The sequence below is a fragment of the Fukomys damarensis genome, unplaced genomic scaffold (genome assembly GCF_012274545.1).
Source record: "Fukomys damarensis isolate Sample0158 unplaced genomic scaffold, DMR_v1.0_HiC HiC_scaffold_11, whole genome shotgun sequence".
NCBI lineage: Eukaryota > Metazoa > Chordata > Mammalia > Rodentia > Bathyergidae > Fukomys > Fukomys damarensis.
The window spans coordinates 40,190,302-40,212,419 of record NW_022900923.1 but is presented as its reverse complement, the minus strand read 5'-3'; the positions used below and the strand labels follow the sequence as shown (position 1 = coordinate 40,212,419).

The window sequence follows — 22,118 nt, the reverse complement described above, 5'->3', positions numbered from 1 at the left end:
ATGCAGATGTGAGAGTCCAGCTGTCTTATAGTCAACCACACATTAAGGGGATTTATTTTTTTTTAAAAAAGTAAACCAATGCCATTCTTGTCTCTCAGTTTTGCTTTTAGAAAACATGTTTTTTTCATCAAAAGATGTCTATGCATGTAATTGATTTATTATTATATTAAAATAAATATTTTTAAATTTTCTGTTCTAATATTAACACTATAAATATAGTTAGAACCCACTGAAACAAAAGCTTTCTGGGGTCCTAAATAATTTTCAAGAGTGTAAAAAGGAAGTAAGACCAGAAAGGTTAAAACCTGCTACTCTAAGCAAATTTCTTCAGGTGAAATCTGAGGGTCCATAGGTTGGTTCTCTCCCAGGAGTCAGTTTAAACTGGAATCTGAACCTTGTAAATTTTGGTTCTAAGGACTAAGCAGAGCCTCACCCTGTCTTCTACTCAGTACCATGAGCTGAAAGTTAAGCAACAACAACAAAAAAAACCAAGATATTTCATATGGCTAAGGAAATTGAACAATAAAGTGAGCTGTTATCCTATACTTGTGCAGTGCCATGAACTCTACACCCAGAAGCACATGTGCAGAAGTGGGATCTGAACCGAGGAATATAGGAGAGGAACACGCCAGCACACCATGGCACCTAGTGAATGAGTGCTGGAGGCGTGCCTGACAGAACGTGGCTCCTGTGTTTAACTTCACTGGTGTGTGTGTGTGTGTGTGTGTGTGTGTGTGTGTGTGTGTGTGTGTGCACGTGCTCGCGTAGTACTCTAGGAAGAGTGTACATCATTTACTAAACTTTGGGTAAAATACCACTTTGATTCCAAGCTTTGTCCAGTTAAAGTGCAAGTGTTCTTCTGTTAAGTGGAGCTTTAGCCTATTGGTACTGAGAATGCAGTGGGCAAGAGGGGAGGCAAGTTGGGGAGACCTGGGTAAAAAGAGTGGGGCTGTCCAGGCCAGTGCCAAGCTGGGACAGGGTGCTGCACAGAAGGCCCCCACTTCCTTCAGCTCAGCACCCCCATTTTCCTGATGCCTGAGGAATCCTGCTTTGGTCAGAGAGAGCAATGTACCCATCCTAGACACCTGACCTGCCCCTGTGGGCAGTTTCCACTTGCTGTAACAAACACATCAAAAGCTTCTCCTTACCCCATGTTATCGCCCCCTGAAGTATCCTACAAGTGCATTCTGCCACTTGGGCTGTGTGTCTCTTTAGGTTGAGTGACTTTTTTTTTTTAAGATAAGGCATAGCATCCAGTGTAAAAATGCAGAAGGTCATCATCTCAAAGGAGCATGAGGCTATGGGACACTGAGCTGATGGGCTTTAGTGGAGAGTAGAGGAAGAGCAGAAACATACAGTCGATGCCAGGGAGAGTGGGCACATACTGGGGACAATGACAGCATCTGTCCCACCAGGAACACCACGAGGAGGGATAAAGAGTGAGAGGAATTTAGTCCCTCAGCTCTGGTGTTCATGCCAAGATCTGGCCTCACCAGGCCCAGGTGACATTAGGATTGTTGAAGCGAAAGCAGATGCAGGAGAGCAGAACTGAAGAAATGGTCTGGTCCTCTCCTAAACTTCAAACTTGGGAGTGGGAGCAGGGGTCCTGGATAAAGACAAACAGTCCTTGGAGGAAAGAGCAGATGTTCCCAGAGCTTTGCTTGGCCTCTTCTGCTTGGGAAAGCACGTTCATTCCCAGGGTCTCCTGGTCCTCATGCTGGCGGGGAGCTGTAAGCCAGGTCTCGAGCTCACTCCCTGGTTCACATCCCCACTCTGGTGTCATGAGCTCATTTTCCTGCTTCCTCCTCCGTCACTTGCCCTGGGTTCAAGCCAAGCAGAGTCATGCTCTTTGCCTCCACAAATCTCCCTGCGTCTCCACAGAGCCCTGTCTCTGCGCTTCCTACAACCTCTCCTCGCAGAATGCCCTCCGGCTCCTGAATTCTGTCCCAAATCTCAACTACCCTTCCTAGATGTGTTCATTTTCTGTCGCCGCTGTAACAAATTTTCATAAACTTCCTGGCTTAGAATAGTACAGATATATTTACCTTATAGCTCTGTGGGTCATAAGTCTGACACAAGGGAAACTAAAATAAGGTGTCTGCAGGGCTTCGAGAAGTTCTAAGAAGGAATCCATTTCCTTGCCTTTACCAGCCTCTTGTGGTACCCACATTCCTTTCCTTAGGCTCCCTTCTTCCCTCTTCAGAGACAGCAGCATAACATCTCCCTGACCCTGCGTCTACAGACACAGCTTTCTCTGAACACAGCCAAAAAAAAAGTTTGAAGGTGCTTCAGTCATAGGAGTTAGGATTCTTTTGCTTTTGTTCTAAACATGAAGAATAAATAAATAGCAACTACAAAGGACGTCAGGGTTTCTTTAAAACAGCTTCCAGTTTCAGCTACTACTGTGATAAGTGCGATTGCGACTGCAGGGTAACTTCCAGACGTTCATTCTACTTTGAAATGAAAGAGATGTTAAAAAATTACATCTGGGGCCGGGGATGTAGCTCAGTGGCACCACGCAAGCATGGTAAGCACAAGGTGCTGCTTGAACCCTAGTACCAAAAAAATATATATATATTACATCTGTCTCTAAGTTTCAGACTCATCTTGACCTAGATTTACTGGGTGAAAACAAAGGTCCACTTTTGTATTTAAACCTTTGTTGTAATACAGAAGCGTAAAGAAATCAAGGTCGATTTCATATGTGAATAAGCCATCACAGTTTCTATATAAATACACAGTTTTATACATGTAAATACACAGTTTTGGACAAAAGGAGGGATATTTTTTTCTCCTAGAGAATGAAGTGGTTGTTCACGTCTTTTTCGAAAGTCTTTAGGTATTTCATATTTAAATGTTTTTTCATGCTTTTAAAGAAGGAGCAGCTTTGGGGCTGGGGATTTAGCTCAGCGGTTTGGTGGCCTGCCTTGCAAGCGCAAGGACCCGAGTTTGATCCCCAGTACCAAAAAAAAAAAAAAAAAAAAGGAGTAGCTTTTGTGGCAGCTAGCCCGTGTGTTTAATTTTTTAAAAAAGACAGCAAGATGGTACAGGTGAATGTTATAACACAGGAAGGGTGAAGCACTACACAAGGGGTTCTAACGAGTCACCCCAAATTTGCAGGGCTGCCGCTCCATTTTCTTGCTTGGTCGGGTTTGAGAAATACCTGCTGTTCCCTTAAACGGGAGTCTCCAAATCGAGGCGAAGGTGGGTCTTGTTGCCTTGGCAATAGCGAGGTCAGTCTGAGAGGCTTCTTGGCTAGCCAATAGAAGCTGGGAGGGGCGGGGTCAGATCTGTCTGGTGCAGCTGCGGCGGCGATTGAAGGTTTGCGGACGAGGCTTTGAGGGAGGGGTGCTGGGGGGCGCTGAAGGGACGTTGGGGGTACCGGCCCGGCCCCAAGTCCCTGGGAGAGGGTGGCGGAGGTCTTTGCTGTCAGATTAGGGACCCCATACCCTGCACTTGGAGTTTCTGTTGGGCTGGAGCGGGGAGGAGCTGCCAGGCTGCGGAGGCGGAGATGGCGGAGGACTGTGGAAAGCGCGGCGAGGGTCAGAGCCGGGCCTTGCGGGAACATCTGAGTCTCCCGGCGGCCGTATCCCCGGGAGGCCCGCTCTGCGGGGTGCACCAAGTGGCCAGTGAAGAGCAGGAGACTTGGGGGCGAGGGAAAGACGCGCTTGGCGACCGGGTTTAAGAGGCCCTGGTATCTTGAAGCCCAGCCTCATTTCCACGCTCTGGCCAGGCGATTCAGGCTACTTTCTCCTCGAGCTCCATGACTCTTTTTTTTTTTTTTTTTTTTCAGGTGTCTGGTACTGCTAGCCCAGCAAGCCTGATGAGCATGAAGCTCCTATCTCTGGTGGCTGTTGCCGGTTGCTTGCTGGTGCCCCCAGCTCAAGCCTACAAGGTGAGGGAGGTGAGCCTGCAGGGCTCCCCCAGAGGTAGCTGCCCGCCTCCCTAAGGGTGGAGGGAGGAGCAGTCTGGTGCACGAGATTGACCTGTGATAGAATCCAGCCAGAAAGTTTGGGGGAGTAATCTAAGTCCTCCACACCTCCTTCTGAGTAAAACGGTAGTGGTTATGTGGACTTCTCAGTTTAGGAAGAATAAAATCACACAGCAGTGCAAAAGTGCTCCCTGAGGATAAAATCCTGTACGGGTGGAAGTTTCTGTTAGGACAGGGACTCACCTAAGTGATGGACTCCTGAGATAACTCCCATTCCTTAGGAGTAGACCATGAGCTTGATGTGAGTGGGGCTATGGAATCTGAAATTCTGAAGATCATGGAGGCTTCGAAGACTCGGTACCAAAAAAAAAAAAAAAAAAAAAAAAAAAAAAAAAAAAAAAAAAAAAAAAAAAAAAAGAAGAAAAGAAAAAATAAAGAAAAGAAAGAAAGGATGAGTCAAGGTTTGCATCTGTTCCTTCCAGGGAATGCCTGATTGGAGTAAAATATTTGTAATGCTGTCTTTTAACCATTCCGAGCAGAAGAACTTTCAAAGGGATAGCTTGAGTTGTTTCCATGGGAACTGTACACTTTCTTATTCACCCTTTCCTTTTTCTTTCCTCCAATCCTAACCTAGGAGGTTAGAGGTAGGACTAGGGGAAGAGGACAGAAGTACACACACAAGTGAGGGGCCTAAGGGTGCAGGACTGTCACTTGCCTGCCACACATCCTCCCCAAACACCCCTCTTAGGGAATAGCACCCCTGAGTAGCTCTCTGTGGGTCTCATTTGCCACCTGTACAGTTTCTTTCTTGAGGACCCTGTGATTTAATGTCCTCCTTACAGAAGCAGACCTTGCTGAACTTGATCATGCAGAGAACTAAAACTTCTACCCTTGCTAGACTTCTAAAATTCTAGCCTTGCTAGGATCTGAATGAACAGGGAACCTTCCTCCCTGACTGGTGATTTCTCTTCCAGAGTTCCGAAGATATCCGGTGCAAATGCATCTGTCCACCTTACAGAAACATCAGTGGGCACATTTACAACCAGAATGTGTCCCAGAAGGACTGGTAAGGCATTGCGCATGGGCTGGTTCTTGGCTGCGACACCCATTTGAAGTGGTGGGTGTTTTAGTATTCTTGGATCCCCTTGAGGTTAAGCTTGTTCTTCCATTTCTTTGGAGTTTCTTGCAAAGAAACACTTTTGTTCATAATCAGTCAGAAGTGGGACCTAGAAGTCGTGAATTTCACCTGAGGTGTTCCTGGTTAGAGAACTGTTTTTTGTTTTGCTTTGAATTTGGGTTTTTAATCGATACAGGCGATATGGTTAGTCAAGGATTGCTTCTGTTCCCTAAAAGGAATTCCTAGTTGGAAGAGGTAGGTATTATGACCATGAGAAAGTTCCCGTCTTATGAATGAGTTCTGACCCAGAGAACTCTCAGAAGTCAAATTCGTTTGTAAGTCTGACAAAGCAAGTCTCATACACCTTTGATATACAAATATAGTGCAATGTAAAGCATTAAACAGCCAACCTCCACACAAACATACCATGAATAAACTATTACTACTTTTGTTACCTGAAGATGGTGGTACAGTATAGTACAACTGTAAATAAACTACTTTTACAGTTACCTTGAAATGGTAAGGTAGACATGTGAGCTATTTCCACAATTTGTTTGCATCTATAAATGTTTATAATGTTTGCATCTGTGAATGTTTGTAATCCGGGGTCCATTTGTATCTGTAAAAGTTAACAACTTGAATGTTTATAAGTCATAAGTCACGGACTTACCGTATAGTATGCAATATCCAGTGCTTTTGCAAAGCTCTGCTAGTCTTGTGTGTTATTCTGTGCTAGTTTTATATCAACCTTATAAGATCGATTGGAAATGGGATTGGTCATTCCCATTTTATAATTTCATAGACTGAGACCCTAAAAAAGAATTTAAATTATACCCCTGGAGAATTGAAAGCATTTCTCTTACCCTCCTTTTAAAAAAGAAAACCTAGGCAAGGTGGTACGTGTCTGTGATCCCAGCATTCTGGGAGGTTGGGGCAAGAGAATCAAGTTTAAGCCAAGCTTGAGCACTTTAGCAACTTAGCAAGATCCTAAGATAAAAAACCAAAACAAAACAGGAATAAGGATGTAGTTCCATATGAAGGCCCTCAGTTCAATCCTAAATACTGGGAGAAGGGGAGAGAGAGAGCGAGACAGACAGAGAATGAGAATATAACCAAGAATTAATCAGAAGATGGAAGCCAACTTGGATGGAAGGGATGGTTTAAGGAACTAGGGATAAGCGGAAGAGGAGAGGGCCTGGGAACCCCTGGCGTACCCCAAGACCAGGGGAAGGGCTGGTATGTTAGAGGATGTGGGACAAGTAGGATTGGGCACTTGTGGAGATCATATGAGTTCAGTGTGGTTTCTTGGTATAGAATTGGGGCTGATGGATGAGATCATAACCACGAGTTAGGGGGACATTTCTGTTTCCGGTAGTTTCAGGACTGGGAAGCCCCATCCTTGGAGCAACCAGAGCACAGATGGGGTGAGGTCACTGGAGAAGGGATAACATGGGATGGGGCTTGGTCAGACTCCCAGCACCTTCCTCCCTACCCAAGACTTTGGTTCAGCAAGTATAGGTGGAGAGAGGGAATGACCTTTTTCTTAACGTACTTCCTTAGGAGCTCATGATACAGTTGATTCAGAGTAACATTTGAGAGTTTTGAAACTAGTTGGATTTCTTTCTTTCTGTTTGTTTGTTTGTTTGAGACAGGGTCTCACTATGTAGTTGAGACTGACCTGGAACTCACTGTGTAGCCCAGGCTGGTCTCGAACTCACAGTGATCCTCCTGCCTCAGCCTCCCCAGTGCTGGGATTACAGGCGTGCACCAGCACACCTGGCTGGATTTCTGACTAATAGACCATCTATCTGTGACAGACTTTGGATGCAGCTTGCTTGGCTTCCAGTTTAGCTTTACCCCTTGTTACTTGTGTGACAAATAACTGAGTCTCCACTGCTTTTTCATTTCCTTATTTGTAAAACGGTGACAACGTTTTAAACATCAAGTGTGTGTGTAGCCAGTAGTAGAACGATACCTGGCACATAGTAAGTGCTGTGAAAGTGTTAACTGTTGTTATTATTATTGATGCATCATCAGGCCTTCCTAGTGGCCACGTTATCCAATTTACACTATAGCCTGGGAGAACTTGGGCTGTAACTTGTTTTCTCTTCTTTTATTGTCCTGGTGGATTCATGAAGTCCTAAGACAGAAAGGCCTAAAAAGGGCCCCAGTGACTCCCATCCATCCGTCCATCTGTCTGTCTGTCTGTCTTTATATATACATCTCAAATACTAAAGACATTCATGGACTCTTTTAGCCCTTGCTGGATATATCCCTTGCCCCTGTACAAGGTGGCACTGGCATCATTGTCCTGGGGTTCTAGTACAGTCTGAAAACTCAAGCTTGAATGTCCACAGGGCAGAGTCCTATCTAGATCTCCCCAGCTATAGTTTTTTTTCTTTTTCCCCCTTAGAAGTCAGAATGAGGGAGCTGCCTGATGAATAGTCTTACACCCTTAGGAGAGTTCCATTAAGGAACAGCATGGAAACCGAGGCTGGGAGGGAAGACTCCAGGATTTTGGGGCCTAGCCACATTGACAGTATCTGGAGCTCACTCTTGTCTGGAGCCTCTCTCAGGGTCAGGTAGGACCTTGACATTGATCCTAGCACTTCAGTGCCAGGGGAAGAAGTGGAGATCACTTTGATTGGGTCTGCAGGTCTCTGACAGGGTTTCATTCCAGTGTCACATGGGCCCCAGCTGGAAGAACACTTGTCCCCTTCCCTTTGATGGTGCAGAGCTCCCTAGGTCTAATGGCCAAGCCAGTGTGCTCCTGTCTTGTGGCTATTCTGCCATCTAGTGTGGAGAGTTTGTAATCATATGAGTATGAAAGGCAGAAACCCAGACAGTCCAGGCCCATCCGTGTCTGCAGGATGTGTTAGACAGTCCCAGCCTCTTAACACATGTTAAGGACATGTGTTAGACACAGTCCTTAACATGTTAATTAGTTTATTGCCTTTCAAATTTGCTAATATAGCAATCGTCTACAGTCTGTTATGCAAACAAAATGCATAAACCCAGAAACCAGAATCCCCCTGGCTGAGTGGTCCCTCTGCCCCTCCTCACTGTCACCCACCTGCGCTGTGTTCCCCATGCCACCCGAAAGAGCAGTTTTCAAGACCTAGATTGAGTCAGCCTCCATTCTAGATGAGGAAATCGAGGCCCAGAGAAGTTAGATCAATTACCTGCTATCACAGAAGTAGAAGAGCAGAGAATTAAACCCCACTTATCTTTCTCTTTAACCTGCTCCCCTTCATGTCTGCTGACGAGTCCATGGAGTCTTTTACATCTGATCCTCAACAGGGCAGCAAGAAAAGATTTAGGGCCTCACCAATTCCTAGGAGACCCAGAGTGCAGGAATACTGAAGCTTGTTATTGCTGTCCCCGTTACCCCATTACAGCCTGTTTCCCTGGGTAACAGGGTCCCAAATGGAAGAACTCGGTTGGCCTTTCCCACTGCCCTGGCCTTGGGAGCGGGAGATTGCAGATCCTGCAGTAGCTCCAGAGCAGTCTTCCAAACTTAGGACCTCATGTGGCTTAGGAACAAGAGAAATCTGTTCCCCAGAACCTTGTAGAGACTTCTTAGAGACAAGAAGGTGACGGTCCCGCTGGACTGGAATAATAACCAATTCAAACTGGCCCTGTCCATCAGCCCCTCCCAGAGGAACCTGTACAGGACCTGAAAGTGGAGCCTTTGGGCACAGTGGGGAGACCCACTGTGGGTGGCTCTGTCAGGACCTCTGGTACAGTCATGGCGTCTCACTGAGAGGACAGGCCCAGGGCATGGACATTTGGTGGCAAAGTCAAGACAGCCCGGACCCGGCTGTCCACTGCAGCACGACACCCTGATCACCTCTGCAAACCTCTGAGGCTTTAGATTTTTTCCCAGTCACCAGTGGTGGTGATTTTTCTCTAGGGTCTTTTGCTTTCTCATTGTGCTCTCAACCAACAGGCTGGAACCACGCTGATCTGAGGTAGGCTGCGAATGAGCACAGGCCCGGGCCGAGGCGGCTGGCAGGCGCTGAGGCGAGGATCTGGACTGAGGTCTTTGGCTTCACCACCGTGGTGGAGCTGCCACTTTGCTCTCCTGAACTCATTACCTTTTTGATGTTTATTTTGTTTTGTTTTTGTTTTCCTAATCCTGGGGACAGAACTCAGGGCCTTTCATGTGCTAGATAAGCACTTTATTATCACTGAGCTACATTCCCAGCCCTTTTTAAAATTTATTTTGAGACAATGTCTGGATGAGTTGCCCAGGCTGACCATGAACTTGCGATCTTCCTGCCTCACCCTCCCAAATGTTGGAATGATAGGTTTTTGACATCCTGCATGCCTGTTTTTAAAAGCAGGGCCTCCTGTCTTTAGCCCACCTTGCTCAGGAGCACTGCTAGGTGACAGTGGCTATGGGTCTTACTCTTAGAACATGTGTGTCTTTGGCTGCACGAAGGCCAGTTCTGGCCAGCACCCTCTTAGACACGGGCTACAGGGCCCAAGGTCAGAACTTGAGCTGAATCCTCAGAGTGGAGAGGGCAGGTGGCAAAACTGAGCCGTTCTGGCAGGGGTGTAGGAGGGGCCGCTGCAGAGAACAGGCCGGCAGGACAGCCTGGCTGGAGGGTGTGGAGTGGGACAGTGGTGGCAGAGGTGGCAGCGCTGGAGTGAGGAGATCGAGACCCAGCAGAGCCGTTTAGCCAGCTTGTCACGGGGGCGCTGATTTCAGACTGGAAAGTGATATGATAGGAGTTCTGTGTTGGTGCAGTCCCTGGGCAGGGCTGAACTGGGGGTGGGATAGCAGAGGGAGAGAATGGAAAAGATAGATTGGATTGGATTTTACTTTTAGGTTCTGGGGCTTGAACTCAAGGCCTTCACACGCTGAGCTGCATCCTCAGCCACTTCCCGCCCCCCGCCTTAATTTTTTATTTCTGAGATAGGGCCTCTCTAAGTCACTAAATTGCCCAGGCAGGGCTCAGACTTTCAGTCCTCTTGCCTCGGCCTTGCTGGGTGCTAGGATCACACACGTGCACCACCTGGTTAAGAGAGACTTTAGACATTTTTAAGGCATTTGGTGGACTCACTGATGAAGGAAAAGCAGTGTCAAAGATGCTTTGCAGGGTTTGCCTTGGTCAGCAGAGTGAGTGCTAGAGTTGTCCTCTGCCATGAGACACACGGACCGTGGGGCCAAGGTACAGGATGCGGGACTCGTAAGCAGCGTGCACTGTGCAGGTGTGCTGAATCCTGCAGTCGCTGGACCAAGAATCCAGCTCAGGAGAAGAGGAGCCCTGGCAAGAGGGTGTATAACCTAAGACACATCGGCTTCACAGAAACCTTGGATGGATGAGGCCACCAGGGAGAGCTAGCACGAGAGGAGAAGGCAGCTGAGGGCAGGGCTGTGGGGGCCACTGACTCGGTGGTGTGGACCCTGCATGCCCAGTTCAGAGAGCCTTCTGAAGGACCCAGGCCAGGAACTGCCAGGCCGAGGCTGGGGAAGGGCTTCTGCCAACCTTGCCCTATAGAAGGGTAGAGGTACCCTCCCTCAGCCCTCTGGTCGCCCCTGGTCGCCCTCTTCCTGGGCCTCAAGCGGTGAGGACACCCTGCATGCCCCCACCCAGCCTGTCTGTCTTTTGCAGCAACTGCCTGCACGTGGTGGAGCCCATGCCGGTGCCTGGCCATGATGTGGAGGCCTACTGCCTGCTGTGTGAGTGCAAGTATGAGGAACGCAGCACCACCACCATCAAGGTACCTCCACCCGACCCTGGGTGGACACGCCACCCGCCACCAGGATGTCCCACTCCCACGGTCCGCCTTATTCTGTGGGATGGCCTCGGGGCTGGCTTTGTGCAAACACAAGGTCCCCAGCCACACTCTGGAGCTGTCTCCTCTGCTGTCTTACTATGGCGCCCGTCCAGTGGCAGGTGGGAGCATGGGAAAGTGGTTGAGACTGTTTCTCTGCTCCCTTTCCAGTTTCTTCTCTTCCTCTGTTTCTGTGCATTCTGCACTTGTCTTTTGGGTGCCTACCATGTTCGCACCATGCTGGGGTAGCGAGGGAAGCCCGCCCTCCCCTAGCTTACGGTCTAATCAGACTTCAAGGGAATATCAGACTTCTGTGACAATGCCGAGGAGCTGTGGACCAGCACTGGGCATTGGATACTGGCACTGAGGCTGCTTTGCTTTCTCCTGAGCCTCGTTCTCAGCAACAATTTGGGTAAATTCAGGAGAGAGGTGACAGCCCAGTCACCACCATGGGGAAGCAAGATGCCAGAAAATCTGTCGTAGTCACTTTCACGTCTGAAACACAATACCTGACACCCACAGCTCCAAGGAGAGAGGTTAATTTTGGTTCATGTGTCAGTCTGTGGTCATCTGGGTCCCAAGAAGAAATGGCCTGGCAGAGGAGAAGCTGCTTACATCATGGCCGCAGGAAGCTGCGGGTGAAGAAGGGAGCCAGGGAGGGAGGCAAAGCTTTCCAGGCCACATCCCCAGTGACCTACCTTTTCCAGCCAGATGCCACTTCCTGACAGCAGGCTAGCTGTAAGCCCCCAAGTCCAGTAACTGTACAGAAGCGTGAGGCTTTGGGAGCCATTTTAGATCTAAACCATAACAAGGTTCCTGACCCTTCCTATTTTTGCTTGCTCTCTGACAAGATAGAAACAGCATCAGAAAATGACCCTCATGAGTTTCGAGAGGTTGCTGTAATCCTCCCTCAGGTTCCTGCTTGTGAGACATTGGGCCCGGGGAGATGGGCTTCATGGCACCCCTCCCTGCCTGCCCTAGGCATCCATGACTATTCCCGGAGGAGCAATGAAGTCCTTGTTCTCACCCTATAAATAGGAAGCAGCTCTCTGCGGCCCCCAGCATTTCCCTGTAGGCTGTGGAGGCCCCTCTGCTTGTCCTCCTGCTCCTGGGCCAGCCCCTTCTGGAGTGTCTCTCACCAGCTCTGAGCTGCTCCAGCAGGCGCCCTCTGGAGACCAGATGCCTGAGACCTTCACTTCAGAGCCAGCTGTCACCTCTCCTCTTTTGGCGGGGCAGTGACTTGATGGCCTGGGGTCCTCGAGTCTAGGAACTCACTCCCCCTCAACTTGGACAGCCCCAGCCTCCGTTCTCCTTGTCAAGAGGAGTGATTATCCTCCCTGGTTAGAGAGGCGCGAGCACTGGTGTCTTAGTCCAGGAGGAGGTTGGGCCTGTTGAACTTGGCTGATGACTAAGCCGGGCAACAAACTTGAAAGACCTGAGATTCTCCTTTTATTTTTATCCCACCTTACAGTCACGTCAGAGGCCAGTGGTGGCCGTAAAAAAAAAGAAAAGCATTTGAGATGAAGCCAGCAACGCTGGTTCGAGAGACGTCTCAGCCAGCCTTGGGCTTGCGGGTGAATGATGTAGCCTTGTGGTTCTCGTTAAACGGATTGCAGCCCCCTCACAGGGGCATTTTGAGATGAGTGAAGATGCTTTTGTGACCCCAGTAACCGAGAGGTGTTACGGGTACCATTATAAGGACCACGTGGGAGGGGGAGGTGAATGGCATTTAGGGTCCCATTTAGGGAATTAAAATTCCCATAGTCCTGCCTGTCTGTAAGATGAATTCTCCAGTTTGGGAGATTCTGTATATAGGAGGTTGTCATCCTAACACGGCCCTCCCTTTCCCTCCCCTCAGGGAAGTAGCTTGGCCTCGGCCCTCCCTGCACGGTGGGCCTGAGCCCGCATGCCCGGGCTCACTTTTACTGTCCTCTGCCTGCCACCTGCTGGTCGTTGTTACTCCAGCCTCATTTTTGATTACAGTTAGGTGGGGTCTGCTTCCCCTGCCCCACTGAGGGAGTCTCTCGGTTATGTCTCAGGAGTAGGCTCCAGTGTTTCTCATCTGTCATCCATCTGTCAGAGCACTCACCATGAGACTCCCTTGAGTAGGGCACGGCTGGTCAGCTGGTGAGGGCCATCCCTGTCGCTTCCTAGTGCTCCTGCCCCGTGCACCATGCCACCTCCTAGGCCTTCCTGGTGCAGCCCATCCACAGAGCCCAGATGGATCAAGACCAGGGACGGATTTCTGGTCCTGGCCATGGATGTTGGTTCACAGGGCAAGCTGTGTCTCCCCCAGGTCATCATCGTTATCTACTTATCCGTGGTGGGGGCCCTCCTGCTCTACATGGCCTTCCTGATGCTGGTGGACCCTCTGATTCGCAAGCCAGATGCTTATACTGAACAGCTGCATAATGAGGAAGAGAATGAGGTAACAGGGCCCTGGTTCCCGCATGCAAATCCCTGGGTAGAACCCAGAAGAGCATCCCTTGGGCCTCAGAGGGACTGGTGTTGCCCCCACCCCGTCCTGCCTCATGCTCCAGTTTCCTTCCTGTCACCCAGACTCAGCAGGACACTGTCCTCCTGTGCATCCAGATGAAGCTTCGGGCGGCCCTAAAATTCCTGACACTGTGCATGGCCTCAGTGCCCAGGTGGGAGAGCTGTGTCTCCCTGCGACACTGCATTGCTAAGCAGAAGTGCGCTAACCAGGGCCAGCCGTGGGTGGAGACACGTGATAACCTGCTTGCTCAGTCCCTGGTGATGATTCAGTGGTAGACTTGGAGGCCTCAGGTTTGTTCTGTGCTTCAGTGCTTGCACAAATATCTGTGGTAGTGGTGGCAGGTCTGTGGCATGTGTGCCACAGGGGACTGGTATCGTTGAAAGTTCTACAGGGTTCGCTCTTGCTGGTCTGTGGAGTCCTTGCTTTGTGCAAAGCACAGCCCAAGGGCTGGAGGCCGAGGTAGGACCATAAAAGCCAGAGGAGTGAGGAATTTGAGCCTCAAGGTTAGAATGGGCATCCAGGAATCTCAGCAGATAGAGCTGGTCAGAAAGTTTAGGCCAGATTAATAAAGGCCTCAAAAATCAGTCTGGGAGCTTTTGACTTTAAGTGATAAGGAAGATGAGGAGTCCCGTGCCAGGCAGCCTGGAAATCTACCTGACGGTTGGACTGTGTGGCCGAGCTCTGTCCCTAAGGCCTCGCCGCTGGAAGATTCTCTTGGCTGTTGGCAAAGTGAGTGTGTTAGATTTCAACTCATGCACATCCAGTATCAAAGGAGCACCTAGTGAGGACATCCCTCAGCCATGTTCTGGAAGATTTAGTTGAAGAAACTTGGAGCTGTTTAGTTTAAACAAAACAAAGCAAATTCAGAAAAGCACAACCAGTTGCCTCCAGGTATCTGTAGAGCAGAGCCTATCCCTCCCTGTCCCCCAGGGATGGAAAGACCCACAGCTAGGAGTTACAGGGAGGTTCAACAAGACAGTTTAAGGTGGAGTCATGCATGCATTGTGGTGTCATGATGGAATGTGTGGGCTCCCTTGTACGTTTGTGAGTTGTGGGTCACCAGAGGTAACCAGGTTCAGGCTGAACCGCCTTTGGTTCAGCCTTTTGCCTTTTGCCTAAAGCCTTTTGGTTTTCAAGTCCTGGATTGAAGGCAGGGAAGGGCAGGTTCCCCACCAGAAGGAGAACTGGAGGTGCAGCGTGAAGCTGCTCAGGTGGTTTGGATCAGGACTAGCATGGGCAGGGAGGACAAGGAAAGTCAGGAGGATGAGAGGGGGGTCTGGCTGCTCCCTCTGGCCCTGCTACTTTTGCATGTGTGCCGGAAATGTTCCCAATCTGTCCCCAGCCTCCTGCTGGCATGAGTTTGGCCAAAGGAACTGGGGCCTTTAAGGTGGTGGCGCTGGCATTTGGGTGGTCTGTGTTCAGGAGGAAAGCTTGCGTGCCTACCTGGTTATTAATGTAGAGTAATAGCACCTCTGATAAGGGAGGAACATTGCTAATAAACACTCAGCGATTAGGGGTAATGTGCTAATTGCAGCCCTGGCCGAGGAGTAATTGAGAGAGGCAGCCGATGATTACATGGCCTGTACTGTGATTTCCCTGGAATGCATGGCTCTCGGGCACAGCCTTCTTGTGTCTCCTGCCATCCTAGATACGGAGCCAGAGGAAGGGCAGTTGCTGTCTCTGGGTCTGGACCTGCTCTCTTTCCTGCAAGAGACCTGGGTGTGCCCCGCTTGAGGTCTGTCTGTGGGAGCCCTGGAGGAAGGAGGGCTCAGGTTTGGTCAGTCTCATTCTAGAGACAGAACCTAAATCAGGGTGGAAACTTCCTAGTTGGGTTTGGTTTGGGGTGCAGCCCTTGTCCTTAACCACAAGAAGGGTGCCTGGCGAGCCTGTGCCCCATCTGTGGCAGGGAGTCCTCCCTGGATGAATGGGATGCCACCCTCCCACCCTGAGGCTCACAAGAGTTGTGCCCTTAGGGTGCCCTGAGGCTGGATTAGGAAATGTGCTCCAGTCCCATTGTTTGGCATCACCTCTGCGTTTCCTTGCCCGGGCGATGCTGCTGTGCCTGACCCAACTGCAGATGCCTGTGGTCCAGCAGCTGCGCTTCTCTCTTGCTATATTCAGGCATCCCATAGGTGGCGCTGTGCTCAGACTTGCGTCCACCTGTGCCTGCCTGCTGTGAGACAGCCAAAGTGGGGTGAATGGGCAGGAGCATAAAGGTTATTGGTAAGATCTGGCTTTGTCACCTGGATGGTCAGGTGAGATGCTGGCTACTTTGGAGTGCAGAGGGGGAGGTTGCCCTTCCCTTTGTGCTGGTCAGGAAAGGAAGGCTTCCTGGCAGAGGGAGACTTCAGGGCTGGCTCAGAGGGGAGAGGGGAGAGGGAATGCTGATTGCAGTGGGAAGGCTGGAGAGAGCCAGGGGTCTCCTCTTAACAGAGACCATTGCGCCTGGCCCTGGACAGTGAGGACAGTCCACTGTCCCCTCTGTGCACACAGGAAAGGGACATGTGGGATTGGAGAGCAGCAAGACAGGTCCCAAGTTCCCCCGGCTGAGAAGTGGCAAAGGCAAGGCCTTGTGTTTTTTCCTAAGAAGGAGGCAAGAAAGACTGGGTGTCCCCAGGCTGGATGGACTTAGCTTTCACCCCAACAGGAAGAGAGTGGGAACACGGCACCCTCAGCACACAGTTCCGTGGGCGCTCCCTGGGCTGTACAGCCGGGTGACTGGCCACTGCAGAAGGAAAACTCTGGACTCCAGGCCTTCCAGCCCCTCCCTGAGAGCCCAGAATTCAGGCAGAGGTGGGATCTGGAGGGCGGAGCACTCGTCACATCTAGGGGTGCCATCCTTGGTGCCATCTCCCCAACTCCAGTAGCCAGGAACGCTCCTGCCATGGGGCTGGAGCACTGGCTGAGAAGGGGGCGGCCTCCCCCGCAGCTCGGCTCAGCCCAGCTCGAGTCTGTGGAGGGAGATGAAAGCCTGTCATGCTCCCTTTGAAAGCTCTGGCAGAGCCTCAGTGGGCCTGATTGCTGGGCGCTGCCTCCCCTGGGATTCTGGCAGCATTAGGACTAATCCCTGGGCTCAGACGCCCTTTGAAAGGAGGAAGCCAGCATGTTTGCTGGGACAGAAACGGCAACAGAGCTGTTTAGATGTATAGGTCTGGCCCTCTTTGAAGAAACAGAAGTGAGGGTTTCTGTGTGGCTCTGGCTGGCTCTGCTGCTCACCCTGAGCTTTAACAGGGTCTTCCAAGTTCTCGCTCTCCTGGGCAGTGGGTGGAGTTCTGAGCCCAGTGGGAGAGGGGTGTATAGAAGAATCGGAGATGGTGATGGTGACAAAAAATGGGGCCATGTGGGCCTGGAAGAAGAGATGCTGGGGCCCACGGAGGACCCTGTCAGAGGCTAGGTAGGCAGCTGTGTGCTGAGGACCTGGGCGCTGGGGGCTGACGGTGAATCATGGAGAGGCACATGCCATTGAGGGCGATTCAGAGCCTCCTTGCCTGCGGATAGAACAGGAAGGTGTGCTGCTCAAAGACATCTCCAGAACGTCTGTTAGAGTAGTTGGGAGCAGGGCTGTGAGGTCCCAGTACACAGTCCAGCTCTGGCACTCACTGTCCTGGGTGTTAGTCTTGAAGTTGAGGTATCTCAGTCTGGAGTGGGTGGAGTAGTTCCCACCTCAGCATCACTGCTGTGTTAATGCACATGGAGGCTTGATCAATGTGTGACCCACCTCAAGTATGAGGTGTTTCATTCAGGTCTCCACCTGTAAGCAGCATGGCGATTGTTGGAGAAAGGCTGAGGGGCGGGGTGTGCAGGCTCGGGGGAGGGGGCAACTGCAGGTACAGAAAGGACACAGGGTCGTGGCCGGCCAGGCAGGAGGCGGTTGGTCTGGCTCAGAGAGCCGGGAGTGCCTGCTCAGCAGTGATCCCCCTTTGCGTGGCTGGGCTGCTGGCTCCGGTGTTTGAGCAGGGGAATGGACTATTGGATGTGTCAGAGGAAGGGGATTGGAAACAGAGATGCAGGCAGGTTTGCTGCCGCGGGAAGGACTGGGGTAAAACAGAAAGCCCAGAGAGATTGTGTAGTTGCCTTTCCAAAGGGCTTGGCGCTGGGGCCCCTCTTCTTTGCTTGTCTGGGTTGGTTAGGGGCCAGGTCCTGCTTCCGTTTAGGACCAGGGAGTGAGGAGGGTGGCCAGCAAGGAGGGGAGGTTGGTCTACTGGTCAGAGAGGTGAGCCCAGCCTGGCGCCACTGATAGGCAGCATTCCTGGGGCACTGCAGAGGGTTTCCCAGGACGATGTGAGCCCAGGAGTGACCCACACAGTACAGGGGTCTCTGTGGGCCTGAAGCGCCCTCGAGCGAAGCTCTTGAGACTCAAGTCCAGACTCAGCCTTGGGTAGCAAGATGACTTCTCTTTTAGAGCCTCAGTTTCCCCATCCGCAGATGGGATGATAGCACCCATTTGCCTGTGCTGTGAGCCAAGGAGTAACCCAGGCCTGGACAGGGTGTCACTTGTCAGGGTCACATAGCCTGGTGGCCTGGAGACTTCTGAGGCCCCTCCATGTCCACACTGAGGGCCCAACCCTCTCAACTGCCCTCTGCATCCCTGACTACCCTGAGACCCGGCCACAGAGGGAACAGGATCAGAAGTCAGTAGCTTCTCCCTGGCGTCTGTCGCTGCTGCTGCACATCAGGCGGGGACGAGGCCCACGCGCGGCCCTTGGTGGGACAGATGCAGAGTCTCTAATACCTTTAATCAGACTATTAGCGATGGGAACGCGGCGCCTCTCTGCAGCGGCTTTCCCCCACTTAGGATCTGTTTGCTAGGACTTTACATGAAGGGCTAACAAATGACGCTGTGGTAATGCGGTGAATTTCGGCACATTCCCTTAATGCCCTGCTCTTGGCTCCCCTGCCTTCCCCAGAGCAGAGCAGTGGAAGGAAGCAGGGCTGACACTTGCTCATCCTTCCAGGTCTGCCCCCCAGAACCGTACCCCTGCCGCTCAGGTCACAGCCGGGCATCCCTCTCCCTGAGCCCTGCAAGGACACGCTGGTCCCAGGAGGCACAAGATTGGGAAAGAGGAGGGCGAGAAGCCCTTCTGGCGCCCACAGCCGGTATGGCTAAGTCCTGCGGGGCCAGCAGCTTCCCAGGCAGGCGGGTTTTCCGTGCGAATCTCATCCTTAGAGCCAGGCAGAGGACAAACTAGGCAGAGCTAGGTCCGAGCACCGATGGCTCAGGTGGTGTGGCTGAGATGGGAGGTTCAGTCACAGTCATCGTCCAGAGGCAGCCCCCCTTTCCCCTACCTAAGTAGATCCAGAACCAGGATCTGCTGCTGACCGTCGCCACTGTCAGTTGAGTGCTTCCTGCCTGCCAGGCACTGCCAAAGGCTGTGCATTCAGTGTCTCACCAAGAAGCTGCCTCCTCTCAAAGTAGAGAAATCAGTTCAGAAAAGAAACTAACTTGCTCATCATCTAACTGGTATGAGTCAGAGCCAACAGAGTCAGGTTTGATTTCAGCGTCTTCCTAACCACTGGGCAAAACTGCCAGGTAGACAGAAACTAAATATTTCTTGAGCTCCTGCCCTGTGACTGCCAGTTTACTAAATGCTTGATGTGTAACTTACCTTAGCCATGCCCCACGAATCATAAACTAGTGTTTTGCACACTATGGATCACAACCCACTGGGTCATAATGTGGATGTTGGGACTCCTGACCAGGATTTTTAAGAAATGAATTAAGCAGACGTGAGGATTGCCAGATCCAGCCCAGCCATGGGCGAGACCAGGTCCGTAATGAAGGAACGAATGGGGATGTAGCTCAGTGTGAAGGCTTAGGGTTTAGTCTCCAGTACTGCAAAAATAAACAAAAGTCCCTGAAATGCAACAGAACAGGGCATCGTACTCAGTGCTGTTTCATGAAGCTTCTTTTTCACTCTCTGTGCGTGTGTGTGTTCTAGATCCTCAGGTGAATATAATTCTCACTAATGTTATGGTGGAAGAAAGTGTCTGAAAGACTAGAGAAACTGAACCTTGGAGAAATAGTGACTTGTCCGGGGACACAGTTGCCAGCTGACCGAGGCCTTGCCTCACCCTTCCAGCGGCCTGTGTGGACCTGTAGGTCCACCTGAGATGGACATAGGGGAGCCTGAGGCCAGAGGGGCAGGTAGCCTCTGACCTAGTCATAGAGCCCAGGGGTCCTAACTCCAAGCTAGTTCGCCCCCTGCCTGACACTGTCAGCACCACGGGGCCTCACCTGTCCTGGCCGGGAAAGCCTTCCTCAGGGTGCTGGTCCTCGGGCTCTCGAGGGCAGTGCCCACCTTAGAGATGAATGTTCATGACAGATGACTCAGCTGTGTGACAAGTGTGATGAAGACCCTCCCGGCCCCTTCTCTAGCCAGCCACCTCTCCGCATTACTAGCCCATTTCTGCTTCCTGCCCTCTCCTCGCTACCCTCCCTCCTCCCCAGCCTGGCAGCTGTTTGGTGACAGAAGCCGTGCCAGCTCCGGGCATTAGAAGCAAAGTTGCATTTACTGGGCGGCTCTGGGCTTAGTGGGGTTCACTAATCCCTTAAGAGATGTATGGCAGGAGATGAGAGGCAGGGAGGAAATCCCCATGGGGTTCTGGGCCTGGCCCTCGGCTCTAAATTCCCCCCAAAGATCAGGTTCGGGTCCTGCAGGAAATGCATGGGCTCCGGAGCTTGAGAAGCAGAGAAGTGGTAATTAGGGAAGACTGACAGCAGGAACAGGTCTGAGAGCAAAGGGGAAGTGGAGTGTGGCGAGGCAGGCGGGGAAGGAGCATGCTGTCCTAGCTATCAGGAGGGAGCAGGGCGCCACAGGCTCCGCAGTGGGAGTGCTGGGGTCACGCCCCAAATTCCCATTTGTGCCAGCACCCTTGGGGGCGACGTCCCATCCCCTGTGGCAGGGAAAGGAAGCTTGGTGTGTGGTGTCCCCTCCCTGATCAGAGCGGATCTGAGAATGGCGCTGCCCCTGAGGGAGGCCTCAGGTCAGCGCTGAGCATCCCTCGTGAAAGGCAGCGATAGGCCTGTGGGCTTCAGACCGGGAACCTGACTTGGCCAGCTGTGTCGGGGTAACTGGAGTCGGAGAACGGACTCCCCCTGCCCGGAGGAGGAGCGAGGCCCCATTCTGCAGATCCGGCCGTGCCGCTGTTGGCTTTCCCAGGTGGGAAGGCAGGGTCCCTGCTTCTGTGCCAGACTCCCTGGGCTCCCTGAGCCAGGCCTCTCCTTTGTTTCCACCCCAGGATGCACGCTCCATGGCAGCCGCTGCCGCATCTCTTGGGGGACCCCGAGCCAACACCGTCCTGGAGCGAGTGGAAGGCGCTCAGCAGCGGTGGAAGCTGCAGGTGCAGGAGCAGCGCAAGACAGTGTTCGACCGGCACAAGATGCTCAGCTAGACGGGCAGGCGCGAGCAGACCGGGCCATGGCTGCCACCTCCAGGGCGGGACCGACCCCGGGGCCGCATCTCCTCCACACTCCATGCCTGTCTTCCCTTGAAAAGCCCGGGGCATCGTCCCTTCTCCCTCTCTGTAGAAACGTTGTACTTGGCTGTTTTAATTAGGGAGTATGACGGGGTCTCATCTCCCTTGTCTCCTTAGGGCTGTGGGGTAGAGGAGAGGGGAGGGCAGGCCAGAGAGGACTGGAGCCATCAGCGGTGGCCTCAGTTTGGATGGAATTGGTCTCTCCTTGCCCTACCTTTGCCATCCCTTTCGGCTCCGCCTCATGGGGATTTTATTACCTTTTGGGAGATGGAGCTGGGTCATCAGAATCTCAGTATGGGGCGGGCATGACCTGGCATTCAGCACGGGCTTCTGTGTGGTTCTGATCCTCCTCCTGGTCCCAATACCTCAGCCCTCCAGAACGGTGCCCTTAGGAGAACTGGTGCTGCTGAGCCCATGGTGGTTCTCAGGGTGCCTGGGAGCTTGGTTCTTCTCCCTGGGCTCCTGCATGGCGGTGCCAGGGCATTGCTGCGCTGCCTGTCCTGTCATTCCACCTTGGGGAGCTGGCCGGGTCCTCTCCTCTCCCAGAGTCTGCAGTTGCTGAGCCAGGAAGTTGGGTGGCCCATGTGACACAGGCTGAGCAGTGGACTGGAGCACCTCGGCTCCTGTCCCTGGAGCGCCAGTGTCCCTGAGTGTCACTGTACCCGTGCATGGAGATAAATGTCCTTCTGTTGTCTGTAATCAGAGAAGCCATCATTAAATTGTCCCTTTTTTTTCCTCACTTTCTGGATTTTAAGATTTTTTTTAGGAATTAAGAGAATGCTTCACAAGTGACCTGGTAAGTGTGTCCAGTGAGGGGACAGAGAACACTGTCCTCAGGGTGTCCTGGCAGACAAGCAGAGCCTTGTAGCACCCGGGTAGCTGTGGCTGAGCCATGGTGGGGTGCAGGAGGAGCCCCTGTCACCTAGGGTGGAGACCAGCAGGCCGGGGCACTAGGTACAAGGCTCTCTCACTGCAAGGAGCCAAGGGAATTGTCCTGAGATTTTGTTTGCTTCTACTTCAGGGGATTGTTGTCTGATGAACCCAGCAGGTATTACAAGGAGCCCAGCAGACAAGAAAACAGCATCCCAGAGTCCATCCCCAGTCTGGCTCCACCCCAGGAAGGGCACAGGGTGTCCGGTGGGATCCAAGATGAGTAGGAACAAGGCATCTCTGGAACCAGATGGATCAGGCTGAAGATTCTGTCCTAGCAGTTTGTCCAGATGCTGAGAACTGTCGTACTGAGCCCCTGCTGGGTTCCTGAAGGGGTAGGCAAGAGAATCCTTGAGGTAGGGTTTGAGTTTGCAAAGAATTGC

General features: G+C 51.8%; 1 protein-coding gene across 2 annotated transcripts; it reads left to right on the top strand.

Moving 5' to 3' along the window:
- The first annotated feature begins 3,234 nt into the window (after window positions 1-3,234).
- Window positions 3,235-21,548, top strand: Tmem9 (transmembrane protein 9). Of its 2 annotated transcripts, none has more exons than XM_010645117.1 (6): window positions 3,235-3,321; window positions 3,794-3,895; window positions 4,906-4,997; window positions 10,670-10,778; window positions 13,129-13,260; window positions 20,569-21,548. In XM_010645117.1, the coding sequence occupies exons 2-6, from the start codon at window positions 3,824-3,826 to the stop codon at window positions 20,719-20,721; spliced, it is 558 nt and encodes a 185-aa protein (XP_010643419.1). In that variant the 5' UTR covers window positions 3,235-3,321; window positions 3,794-3,823; the 3' UTR covers window positions 20,722-21,548. The 2 variants fall into 2 exon arrangements, with proteins under 2 accessions (XP_010643419.1, XP_033618044.1); XM_033762153.1 differs by lacking the exon at window positions 3,235-3,321 and adding an exon at window positions 3,328-3,542.
- The last annotated feature ends 570 nt before the right edge of the window (window positions 21,549-22,118 follow it).

Excerpts from the sequence above, each read along its gene's own strand:
- Tmem9 (XM_010645117.1), top strand. The coding sequence starts at position 3,824 with ATGAGCATGAAGCTCCTATCTCTGGTGGCTGTTGCCGGTTGCTTGCTG. Across the intron at positions 3,896-4,905 it reads CCCCAGCTCAAGCCTACAAG|AGTTCCGAAGATATCCGGTG; the intron begins GTGAGGGAGGTG and ends TTTCTCTTCCAG. Across the intron at positions 10,779-13,128 it reads GCAGCACCACCACCATCAAG|GTCATCATCGTTATCTACTT; the intron begins GTACCTCCACCC and ends TGTCTCCCCCAG.